This window comes from Sciurus vulgaris (genome assembly GCF_902686455.1).
Source record: "Sciurus vulgaris genome assembly, chromosome: 11".
NCBI lineage: Eukaryota > Metazoa > Chordata > Mammalia > Rodentia > Sciuridae > Sciurus > Sciurus vulgaris.
This window is the reverse complement of record NC_136472.1, coordinates 57,290,544-57,303,977: the sequence shown is the minus strand read 5'-3', so window position 1 is coordinate 57,303,977 and position 13,434 is coordinate 57,290,544. Positions and strand designations below refer to the sequence as shown.

Below are 13,434 nucleotides of genomic sequence, written 5' to 3'. Positions count from 1 at the left end.
AGATGGGATGCAGTTGATCAGGCAGGGGTCCTGGAGGTCCGGTGTGTTTGGTGCGGTTGTGGGATCCTGGAGGCCAGGTGCAATCAGTCAGTCTGGGGTCCCAGTGATAGGGCGCAGTCAGTTGGTCTGGGGGTCCTGGTGGCAGGGAGCAGTCAGTTGATGTGAGGGCCACAGAGGCAGGGAGTGATTCGTTGGGCTGAGGGATCCTGGAGACGGGGCTCAGTCAGTCCGGCCAGGGGTCCTACGGGGCCTGGCTGTTGTCTCAAAATGGAGGCAGCCTGTTTTGTTTCTTTCTGTCCTGGCCCTGGCGGGCCCCCTCCCAGCCCTTCCCCTCTCGCCTCTCCAGAGAGTGGACCCCAGAGCTGCCACTTAATCACCTGCTGGGACCAGCCCTGACCCGACCAGTCTGCAAGGCCACAGCCTGGTTGCTCTGGGTGTCTTGGTCCTCTCGTGTGGAAAGGAGGCAGAGGGTTGAGGTCAGACCCAGCCCTTCCCCCATAGTGTTTTGTATAAGACCTTACCATATTTATGGGTAAATGGATAGTCCTTATTGCTCTAAGATTACTAGGGAACCTGGGAGCAATAATATAATTCCAGTGATACTGCTAACAGTTCCAGTCCCTAGAAAGAACACTTTAGAAATGGCATATGCCAGATCTTTAGAATAACAAGTTTCTTAAGATGATTGAAAAACCAAGATGAGCCAGGGGTAGAGCACACCTACAATCCCAGTGTCTCGGGAGACTGAAGTAGAAGAATCACAAGTTTGAGGCCAGCCTCAGCAACTTAATGAGGCCATAAGCAACTTAGCAAGACCCTGTCTCAAAGTAAAAAATAAAAAAGGGTTAAGAATATGACTCATTGGTTAAACACCCCTGGGTTCAATCCTCAGGACTGGAAAAAAAAAAAAAAAAAAAAAAAAAAAGAAAGAAAGAAAAAAAGAAAAGGGAAGCAAGATGAAAGGACCATTATTAAGATCATTGAGTTTTTATGATATCATCTTCCTTAATGCCCAAGATAAAAATGAAACCAGGTGACCATGTGATAAGGACATTTTGGTGACCAAATTACAAAATAGTCACTAAGGAGTAAGATGGCCAAGACGATCAGGTCAGATGATCTGTTAAATGTGCCACTTCCTGCAACACATCTCTCAGGGCAGCTGAAGGAAGTACAGGCCAGGGCCCTGTGTGACCTGTGTCATCTGTCTCCTCCCCAGGCTGCCCTGCGTCGGTTGGCTGGGGTCTGCCCCGAAGGCCTCCAGGACTCCGACTTCCAACAGCTGGTCCAGCCCCGACTTGTGGACTCCTTTTTACTCTGCAGCAACATGGAGGAGAGTTTTGTGTAGCCAGTGTTCCAGAGGAGAGGCATTCACCCCATCCTCACGCAGCTCCAAGTACACACCTGTGAACACACCTGAGTACGTGACAACTCTCCTCATCTCCTTATTTATACCTAATTTATTTTTTACATGAAATAGACAGAAGGCGAAACCTTTTAGCAACATCATCAAACAGTAGGTGGTCCTTGGGAATTGGTTTTTGTTTTTATCTTTTGACTTCTGTGGCTTTTAAGTTGCAGATGTTGAAATGCACAACAGCTAACGTGACAGATTGTCATGGGTGATTCACTTTATCTGTTTTCTCTGCTCTCGCTTTATAATCTTGCCTGATTTTTTAAACTTGGGAACCGGAGTATTTTAACTGCCCAGCAGTTTTGTTTGCTCTTTCCAAACATTAAAAATGAATTTCACAGTTGGGCAGAATATACTCGAAAGAAAGTTTTCTTCTTTAATAAAAGAAATTATACAAATTGTGTCTTAAATTTTTTTCGCATTAAATTGTGTCTTAACCTAATTCTTACTTCCCAAGGTTTCATGCCACAATAACCTTTCCGACTATTAAAAGTGCACAGAGAATTGTTTTGCTTTCATAGGTGAGGTAAGTGTTCTGAGTGATTTAATGAGAAATCAGAATGACTTGAAAAATTATTTCCCAAGTCACCAGAAACTTGGATTCCTTTGATTCCCCTGCTCTTGTATAACCTCGTCTCACTTCCTGCTGAATAGAATCTTGAGATGAGGCTTATTAACTAATCCCTCTTCAGAAGGATAGTTGAAAGCAGGCTGTGCTGGAGCTGGCTCATACAGGGACTCACAAAGGACAATTGTGAGAATTTCTTCTTAACTCCATGTCCTGTGAACTCTCGTTGATATCCTGAAACTGGCTGTGGGGACATATTTACACCACAGAAATAGGCAGGTGCTGCAAACGAGAGTTTTTGATTTCTTCAGAGAGCCAATTTCCCACTATCACAGCTTGAAAGTATCACAAAAACTTGTGAATCCTTCTGAAAAGATTAATGCAATCATATTATGATATGATTTTATGCAATTCAGGAAACATTTCTTGAATTCCCTGTTACTAGTCTAAGTGAATTAACCTAATATATCATGACCTGGGCTTAGTATCTGGCCTGCATCCTCTCATTTATTCCTCATACTAATCACATGGTTACTAAATAGTCTATTCAAATACACTGTATGTGATCACATTGTTAAATCACTTGCCCAAGATCATTAGCTAATAAATAGTGCTAGAATCTGAACCTAGCAATATCTATTGCCACAGTCTTTGCTCTGAAGCCCTACATAGAACTGGACTTTTTACAGAAATGGAGAAAACTCATCTACAGATGAGACAGTGGAGCTGAAGTAAAAAGTAAACGGCAGATCCTAGATTCAAACCAAGGTCTCTGACCTTATCCAAACTCCCACTTTTAGGAATGAGGTCTTTGCTTTATATCACTGAATTATGAAGGTTGTTCTGATGTTGACACATTTTATTATATAATAACAAATAACTTTGTTAATATCATGACGGATCTCATCAGAAAAGTCTTTAAATTTGAGGAAGCTATCAAGCTGGAAGGCTCAAATTTTATCATTGTCAGCAAATACTGTCAGTTGTTTTCTTTGAAGAGACAGCCTCACTTTGTTCATTTTTGAGAAAGTATCTGCCAGATACCTCAGTCTTAATAACCATAGTTTGTCAATTAATCTTTCATATAAAAATAGTGCTCCATGAGAAAAGCAACTAGCACACTTTGCAAAGCAAACAATCACATGACTAGTTTTTCTTAAAACTGACACCTCAACTCTTTTAGCATACAGTAGAAATGCCTGAAGTGAAGTTCTCACTTTATCACCCAAATTAAAAAAAAAAAAAAATTAGAAAGACAGACCATGTACCAAGGGTCAATGTTTAATGAAATTAGTAAATTTCACTGCTCCTTCAAGGATATTCTTAAGTAAAATTGGTATTTAAAGAATGTAAGTGTGTGTGTCAGGAAAGAATACAATGACTCTAAGTAGAGTTTACTGCCACCTCCTTGATCATGGTGATGTTTACTTTCACCCACCACGACTTTTGCACAACAGTGTAAATGTTGACAAGCAAAGAGAGGTAAATAACTTCTTGATATTATCATGAAAATAATTTTGATCTCACAAATTCCTGGAAGGATCTTGGAAACCCCCGTAAACTGAACCTTCGCCGATCTAGTTAACTCTTCATCTTATAGTTGAAACTGATTGTGTTGAGAGGAAGCAAGTGATTCTCCCAGAAGTATGCAGAAAGAGAACTCAAACGCCTCTTAGGTCAAAGGTCAAAGCTCTGCCCATTAGGTATACCAGTCTAGTTGGTCAGTAATACAGAACTGGAGGAGACTAAAGGAGAAGAGCAGCTCTTTGAGAAATATATGTATATTTGTACATATACACATACATGTAAAATCTCCACATTGTAACACTTGTGGTGTGGGCATATGCATATTGGTCAGGGTACTGGTAGAAAACAACTTAATTGTTCAAATCACAAAGCTTTAGTAAAGAAACTACTAGGAGACTTCTAGGCAGTGGAGTTATTGAGGAATGCTGAGACACCAAGAGATGGACAACAAAGGTGAGCTCTTACCAACCTTGGGCAGAATGGTCAAGTGATATAACAGTGTCACCAAAGTTCACTGAGACCTGGGTGACAGAGGACCTGCAGTGGGAACTATAGTAACTCAGCCACTGCCAGAGACGTGGAACCTGGGCAGAGAGGCACAAGGACAGATACCTGGATACTCTCTTCCTACTTTCTGATCTTCTGCCAGTGCTTTCCATGGCAAACAAGTACTTTGCAGAGGAAACCATAGTGATGGAATCCACAGAAATCAGACCTTTGAGGAGAGAGCAGGACAGAGGAGAGCAGAGAATGGAGCTGGGTGCATCTGGATCCCTCAGCCCTCATTTACCAACTCAGTCAACACTCCCATCAAAATGAAGAATCTCAAACAGAACATACACCATTTTCCCTCTGCTTCCCATGCTTCATTGTCTCCAATCATGCCAGCCACCAGTTCTGGTACAGCCTGATCATCAGTGTTTGCATGTGTTAGTAGGATGATGGTTGAAGGGACAATTATCACCAAATTCTAACTTCAAAGGACAAGAGTATAAAAGCCAAAGGAAATATGTGACTATGTGCAGGAGGCACTAAGTAAATAGGATCAGCCTTGGTTCCATTCTTTGACTTTTCATTGTACCAAATGAAAGAAAACATATTTCTTGCTTAATGACAATGTTCAATGCCCTTTGAATTTTTCTGGTTGGGTAAGGAGGGCTGGGAGAAGTAGGCGTGTAAGTCTAATTTCTAATAAAAGTTGTGATAAAGAATAGGGAGGAAGATCTAAGACTGAGAACTGAGAGCCTACTCAAAGGCCCTGGGACGCAAATGGTACCACGTAAGCATTCACTGTAAGGTCCTCCAGGAGAGGATCCTGTCCTCAAAGGAACTGTGGCTTCGTCATGTTTTGTCTCTGGCTATATTAAACCTCAGAATAATTACTGTCCCTTCCATGCTGTCTTTGTAACGCCTACAGATTCATAGTGTGGAGATATGACGTTACACATAAGGAGACTTTATTAAGAAGCCAAAGAAGAGGAGCAAGAAAAGGGAGTTGGATACAGAATGAAGAACTTCGGGCAAGACTTGAAGGGTCTTTTCTTTTTCCTTTATAAAATAATGTTATTCAAAAAGGTAGAATTTTTGAAAAAGAAAGTTTAAAAAGAAATGAAAGGATAACATTAAGCTCTGCATAGAATTTCCAATTAAAATCCATAGAAGGTGGAAAATGTCCCTTTCTCCTTCCCCAGTCTGTGAAATACAGAGTCAATAGTCTGACAGCACTCAGCCTAAGCTGGTGAGACCCTCAAATTCCCACCATCTTTATAGTAGCCTTAGAGAATGGATTACAAACTTGAGCAGCTTCTGGCCTTCTGGAATGCTCTAGATAGGAAGTAATAACAGAGACCCTGGGGGAAGCATCCCATTCCAGGATGCAGAACAAGGTAGAGCTGAAGCATCTGGTCTTTAGCTCAGTGACTCCATTTTTTGAAGTTTGTTTCAAAGAATGGAACCAAGGCTGATCCTATTTACTTAGTGCCTCCTGCACATAGTCACGTATTTCCCCTCATTCTCACATTTATGAATCAGGTGCTATCAGTAATATTTCCACTTATATACTCCATTATGGATGGGGAAATTGGGACTTAGGGAGGGTAAGTAGCATTACTGAAATCAAACTGTCCATGCAGATGTAGGGAGAGAACCCACATCTCTCTGACTTCAGGTGCTAGTTTGGGAGAAAGCAGGAACTTAGCACCAGACACTGAAAGTTAGCTTTGGCTCTAAATCTTTGTAAAGCCATCATCCTCCAGCAAACATGTTGTGAGAGGATGGTCTAGGCTTAGGAAGAAAAATAAAAATTAGCAAGTACTGGAATCACCTCTGTTTTAGACTGGAAGGTGATGAATTAGTGTCAGGTTGGCCAACCCCCTCAGAAAAGCTATAAAGCATCATGGTTAAAACTGCAGACTATTTTGGTTCTACCACTTACTGTGTGGTCTTGGGCAGAATACATACCTCACTGGACCTCAGCTGTCTCATCTGTAAAATGGGATAATAATCATGTCTTAATCATGGACTTGCCATCAGGATTAAATGTGTTAATACTTGGAAAAGGTTTAGAAGAGTGCTGGGTGGCTACAGTTAAAGTCAACCAAGTTCAACTTTTGCATCTCTTCAGCTTGCCTGGTCCTACATGACTGCACTTCAAATGTAGATCCACAGTATATTAGGAACAGATTACTAACCCTGCAAGGGATTTAGAGATCACCTTGAGCCATCTTGACATCCTGCACCTCAGACTAAAGAGGAATGCCTTAGAACAGAGCAAGTGTTTGGAAGATCTGGGACTTTGATCGGAGAAATAAGTTACTGCCACCATAGCTCCAGGTTCGAGTACCTGCCATGGGCCAGGCACTGCGCATGCACCACCTCACTACATTTCTAAAACAGTCCCACCAAGCACTTATTAGTGATCCCTTTTTGCAAGTAAGGAAACTGAGGTTTCAAGAAACCATGTCTTGCACAAGTTCATGTAACTAATAACAAAAAAGAGAATTTGACCAAAACCATGATTGTCCCACTTGGTACACATATATTTTATTGGATTTATGTACACACAAACTCAAATACCATGCATGATTTTAGAAGTAAAAGTGTAGAAGTATAACACTTTGGGAAATTTCAAACTTTCTCTTTATCTGAAAAAAATAGCTTATATTTTAATTAACCTACAGGCACAGATACACAATTTTCAGTCTCTCCTTAAAATTTTAGTAATAAACATGAAAATTATTTCAGGGAGAAAGAGAACAGGAATAAAAATGAAACATAATAAAAATAGAAATCCTGTGCAATTCCTGATAAACATCAGGACAATCTCTAAAACAGCTATTCCCTATTCTAGTTTCAAAGTGAAGCATCAAAGACAAATCAAAGTGGATGTTATACACGAAATGGATGTTCCATTTTTAAAGCACTAACAGCCTTGGGAACAATTGCTTTAAAATATCTTTTTGTTAGAGTTTTCCAATGATCCTTTTGTAGAGATTCTATTTATGCCCATAATCTTATTGTCTCCTTCACTGAGATTTTTTATCCAGATTTCTTATAGACTTTGGGGGCTCTATGTGATTGGTAGAAACAGAAATTATAGAATACTTATATATTAATGTGTGTGTATGAGAGAGAGACAGAGCCTGAGATTTGAGACATCAAAGAAAACTGTGTGAAGTCCAAATAGAAATCCACAGAAAAATCCATAAAGGGTTATGTGCTTAGTTTCAAATTTTGGCATCATGCAGAAATAAGAATCTTGTCAGTTTACTTACATGGTTAACATGGTATTTTCTTTAAATTCCATGGCAATTCTCTTTTCCATTCTGAGACCAAATTGGTCCCACTGCAGTCATTTTCCACCACCAACAATGACAAAAGACACAATTCTCACTTTGGTTCAGGCCATGGGGACCTTGGATGATGGCTGGATATGCAAGTCACACTGCAGGCTGGTGAGGCCCTTCAGGATTCTGCCCTCAGGGAAGATTATCAGTCCCATTTTGCAAGCATACTTGGCAGCTCTCCTGCTCCCAGTTAATAATGAACTTACCCATATCACTAAAGTAATTCTGAAGTTGAAAGCTGATCTGGGGAGTTCCATTTAGATGGTTTGCTTCAAGAATTCAACACATGAACCCATCTGGGGTAATCTCATTGCCTTGTTTCAGTTGTACTTTTGTATGGAAGTCTTTGGAGAGAATCTCGAAATTTTGAATAAGATGTTTTAAAGGTCCAGCTAGCAGGCAAGGGAAGTGAAGTTCTTGCCTTAAAATCGCATTCAACCTTTCTCACCTCTAGAAGACAATTTTAACCCAATTTCCTAGCATTGTTTCTAAGGTTCTAGTGTTTGGGAGTGACACGGAGCTTTCCCCTATAGGTTCTTCATAAAGTAATAGAGATGGAGTTACAGAAAAGGAGAAGGTGCTCTCACTGGGATGTCACACTATCCAAGAGGAAGAAAGTGGCCTGGGCAATGGTGGTCGGCATCTCTTTCTCTAGGGTTGCTCCTCATGAAGCCCACATCACTTCATCCATGCTGGGAGTTCTGACTCAGTGACCAGAGGATGTCTTCACTTTCTCTAAGAACTTGCCCAGTGAAGTCATTTCCTTGTCCATCTCTTGGCACTAAGTCTGATGGCTTTGTGGAATTCTTGGAAATGCTGGTGGCCTTCCTTTCTGTAAACAGAAATAACCAAAATGGTTTCGGTACCATAATGAAAGGACAAATAACCAAGACAGGAACAGACTTCATGGATCAGCTATGCCTTTTATTCAGCAGCAGAGTCAGGCTTCGAAGGGGCTCACTTTCTGGGTAGAAAATGGACCCCAGTTACAGAAGGGGTCTGGGTTTTTACAGGTTACACTGAGAGGTGACTTAATTTCTGTAACAGAATGTGTCAGTTTGGGCCTTCAGGAACCAGGTTGTGAGAATGTGAAACTTGTTCTTATTGGGCAAGGATGGAAGGTTCAGTTCTCAGTGCCCAGTGCTTACCTTGTCTTCTAGGGGTCATCGTATTATCACTGGGGCAGGATTAAAGTGTAGCTTTACTGTCATTGGGAGGGAATTTACTGGGAAAAGATCAATGTTTATTCTCTTCCCAGGGATTGCCATTTTAGGATTGATGTGTGTATCCTTCCTAGGAATTGTCTTGTCACTGGGAAAAGATTTATTGGGGAAGAATCAATGTTTTGTCTTCTTCCTCCCTCCGTCTTCCCAGGTCACACTGTCTTGGGGGTTGTCATTTTCCATAGCCTTCATTTTCTTCCCTGCGGTTGGCCACAGAAGCCCTCCTCAGCTAAGTTGTATCTTCTGTTTTTAAAACAGAAACTTCCTTCCCTCTGCTAATCTCAGGTCATCCATGGCTAAAGCCCTGTAAAGGAGAGACTCCAGATAAACCCATGAGGTTGTAGGCTGTTCATTGCTGAGGGTCAGGCAGTCTTTCTGTAGCTTTTGGTTTACCCATTAAACTCCCTTTGCAGGGCTGACTTCCCACTCTGACTCATGATCAAAGGACAGGATTGTGGGGTGGTATAGGTCTCCTCCTTAAAGATCAAGAACCGACAGATGCTGAAGAGAGTCTTGGAATAGATCCTTCCCTAGCACCTTCAGAGGGAGTATATCCCTATCAATATATCCGATAGCTTCCAGCTTCCAGAACTGTGTGACAAGAGTTTCTTTTGTTTAAGCCACTCAGTTTATGGTGCTTTGTTAAGGTAATCTGGGAAACTAAATTCAGATGGTATATACATGTACCTCAAGATAATGTGGAACCCTGGGGAGAGAGGGAAGGAAATGGTACTGAGAAGTACATAAGACTCATCAATAATAAAAGACTTGCCATGTATATGGTAAAATGTCACTAGTTGTTAAATCTAGGTAGTGATTATTCAGCTATTTGTTATATTATTCTCTGTACTTTTCTTAGCATATAAAATATCCAAAAATGAATTTAAAAAAGACATTCAAGGAGTGTATCAGCACTCATAATCTGGCTTGGCACTGTTGTATCTGCTGCTGATTCTAAAGCTGTAATCAACCAGAAGCCCTGCCCGACTTTGGCTATAAAGGAACAGCCTCCTGGGTCACAGACTGAAGATGCTAGAAATCAATCCAGGCTGGCTACACAGAGGAATCCAGATAGTAGGCATAGACAGATTCATTTTTAGAAATAGCCTCCTTATTCACTTGTCTCATCCTTTGAAGTTTTGTTATAATTGTGACTGTATCAATCATTCAGCTTTGTGGTCGAGACGTAAGGTCAGAATTTTACCAATTAGAGGAGAGAATCCTTATGGAAAATACTGTCTCTGAAGCCAATGCTCATACAATACTCCCTCTAGAGATAGCTCTTCGGGCTGTGGATGATATAATTTGATCTGTTAATACTCAACCTGGAGAGACTCAAGAATTCATACTGACATCTGCTGGACCCTTTGAATACTTCCTAGCCTAAGTTAGAACCAGGGATTCTGGAGCAGGAGAATGTCCAACAGCTCCCTTAGGATCTCTCTGACCTGGGGCGGGTCTGGAAGCATGCTGAGATATGCAACTTGAAATCAAATTTAAGATCTTTTGTTCACTGCACACATTTAGCATAATACAACCATGGCAGAATGAGGCAGGACATCTAGGGTATAATTAACAATCACTATTCTATGACAGTCTCAGCAACACAAATGCCAATTTGCTTGTCAAATTCCAAAGAGAGAGGAAGGGACCATGTGGTAACCATGCAAAACAAAGGCCTTGTTTTCAGGGTCCAACTCAGCAATTGCTCTGTCCTTTTGTGAAGTATAAAAGACAATCTTGTCAGGTCCTGGTCCACTTAGCCCTAAATGCAAGATAAATGCCTGAACATCTCTCCAGAATTGAATTCCAATCCCTCTTGGTTCTCTGGACCTTTGTTGGTTGTGGTGGTGTGTAAAGATGGAGGAAGTTCAGTGGACACCAAGTTTCTTTGCTTGTGGCTGGATGCATGTTCACAAGAGCTATAGAAGCCATTAGACTTTTGTTGCTTAATAAAGATAAGAAAGTTACTTATCTTAGTAACTTTATAAGGTAATTACTTAGTAAATGCAATTTGTTTGGCAAGAAACATTTTTCTTAGAGTGGCATTATCTTTAAAATAATTCAAAGTATTCTACTGTGGTATGAATATTGATGTAACTATGTTCATTTTACAGATGAGAAACTTTGTCTCAAAGAGGTTAAATATTTTGCCCCAAATTTCATGACTGGTAAACAGCAGATCCAGGATCAAAACACAGTTTTGTCTGCCTTCAAAGCCTTTGCTCTTTCCCTTACATAATATTGTCTACAATAGGTTATAATTGCTGGGTGTACATAAATATATATATATATATATATATATATATATTTCAGATTCCTCTTAGGTCTCTTTTACATGAAAGTACATATAATCCTGTGTTCAGACTTGAATCACCTCTAAGTACTTTAACATGAGAATCAGAGGTGGAAAGAGCAGAATGATCAGTGGGCAAAAAGTGAAGGCCAAATAGATGGAGCTTTGCTTTTATCGTCAAGACAAGCATGAATCCAACACTCATGGGCCAGTGGAGAGGATCTTTCCAACCCAACCTGACTGAGGAAGGCCAACCCCAACTCCCAAGGCCTTGGTCCCTGCTCAGCTTCTATTCTGTTTGATGCCAGAAGCAAGTTTCCAACCAGTTCTGCCTTCCCTGGACATAGGATAATGACTACCAATGCCATCTGGGTCCTTCTACCTTCTGTGCTTTTGACTGGATTCTTTAAAAGACAATAGCAGAATGCAGTTGAGAAACACTCTCAAGGTGAAATGCATGGTATAATTTGTTCATCCTGTAAATGTTTATCTAGGGTCTTTTCTGTTGTCATACTATAGAAGGCACATATAGAGTTCATCTAGATTCAGATGCAAACTCTAGTCAGCCACTTTCTATTTAACCTTAGACTATCACTTACCATCTCTGTATTTTATCTGCAAAATGAGAAACATACCAAGCTAATATAGTTGTAAGAATTACAAATAGTATATGGGATGTATCTAGCACAGAGCCTAGCACATTGAAAGTACAAAACAAAATGCTAGTTATTCTTGCTTTTGTTATTTGCACATTTAAATGGTTATTGTATCACACTGATGTTGTAGAAGTCATGATAAATCTGGGGACTGATAAATGGAAGAATAAAGAATTTCCCCTTTCTTCAAAATATGCACATCCGGTCCTGGAGCCAGAAATGTAAACTCATAAGGATGATAGAATTAGAGTGTCCATGACTGAGGCAAGAGCAAACTGCTCAGGGAGTACTGCAAATAGTTTTTTTATGAGTTGACTTATGCATAATAATATATAGGAGCTACAAATAATGGACTAAGGATATTTGTGCTTACTGCTTCCTCCCCGCTAGGGTAAGGCCCTAAGCCAGGAATCTCTGGACCAAAGATGGAAAGTAGATTTCATTTCATGCCAACTCTGTTGATAGTGACTTCCTGCTGGACTTAGTTGGTGGACTCCTAATAGAAATAGGAAAACAAGCTCACACTATGGACACCATGTATCAAAGAGGCCTGGAGTGTGGCTTCTGAAGCCAAACTTCTCTGTTCCTTGCTTAAACTCAGAGAAATTTCTCAGGTTCTTTGTGCTTTTGTGTCTTTGTCTGTAAAATGCTAATAGTCACAATCCCTACATCATGGAGTTATTAGGATTATGTGAGTTAAGTCATTATAAGTTTAGAACAGTACCAAATTTAGCTTTTTACTATTATTTTATCATCATATATATTATGTATATATGTATACTATATATATATAGTGTGTATTTGTGTGTGTGTGTGTTACTAATTATATGTAATTAGTAATTTCTACCAGTAGTGAGGAGGGAAGAGAAGTATAAGAAAAAGTATTTACATTTGTCCCTAAAGTATTATTTGCCTGGTTCTGATATAAAATCTATTATTCTTCCATATTCTGAGTTTTAGTTTTAGTATTTCAGTTTAAGTCCTTCTATGCCTCACACTAGACCCATTCTGGCCTTAGCACTTACATCAGAGCAGATATGCAATAGCAGTCACTCATTCTTTTTGCAGTTGCTCAAACTCAGTCTTCAAAGTACACAGTAACATGATCTTGACCACGCAGACTCCATGACCTTCATTTTGATTTTTCCAACTATCTGATGCCTAATTAGGTGCCTATTTTGAATTAGACACTTCATGCACATCATTTCTGGGATTTCCGAATAATCTGACAAAGCATATATTTATAAATGAGGAATTAGAGATTAAAGGAATTTGAATAGTCACTTGCAAATGGAAGATCTGGAATTGAAATGCACTACTTTGGATTCCAGAGTTTGAGTTTCTTCCTTTCTTACCACATGCAACATTCTGGGGCCTATTGTCAGCACTTGGTTCTTGTACAGATTAAGTTTTGGAACTTTTACATTATTTGTACCAAATAATATTGGGAGAGATGGGAAATTAACAAGAAAATAGGAAAAAACTCTCCAAAAAGAAATGGTCAATTAAAAAATCAAGTGCAGTCAAGGGTATATAGTCAAATCTACTTCTATACTTCTATATAGTAAAGGGAATAAGGCTGGATTAGCCTGAGTTAGCGGAATGGGTGTGAGGAACTGCAGAGAAGGCCTGACAGGATATTTATCATGGTGTTAACAGTGGGGTTGGGTCTCAGGAAGAGGACAATTAGAATTATCTGACCTGAAGTGGACAAGTAAGACTAACTATTGGAGTGCAGGTCAGGACTTTCATACTTATAGGTCATAGTTCCTCAGAAGGCACCCAGGAGAGAGGAAAAGAGAAAAATGGTAGCTGGACCTCCTCTTAGGGAATTCATCTTACAGAAGGACAAGGTTCCTGGAGTTTCCATTCTAGAACTATGACAGACACAAGGTCCTCTGGTTG

General features: G+C 40.1%; 1 protein-coding gene across 6 annotated transcripts in view; it reads left to right on the top strand.

The window, feature by feature from the left end:
• The window catches only part of INSC (INSC spindle orientation adaptor protein), a 130,682-nt gene extending 128,866 nt beyond the window's left edge, over positions 1-1,816 (top strand). For all 6 annotated transcript variants that reach the window (XM_079102790.1, XM_079102791.1, XM_079102792.1 and 3 more), the window contains exon 13: positions 1,220-1,816. In XM_079102790.1, coding sequence (XP_078958916.1) covers positions 1,220-1,348 — 129 coding nt within the window. In that variant the 3' untranslated portion in view covers positions 1,349-1,816. The remainder of the gene's footprint in view (positions 1-1,219) is intronic.
• Positions 1,817-13,434: the final 11,618 nt, after the last annotated feature.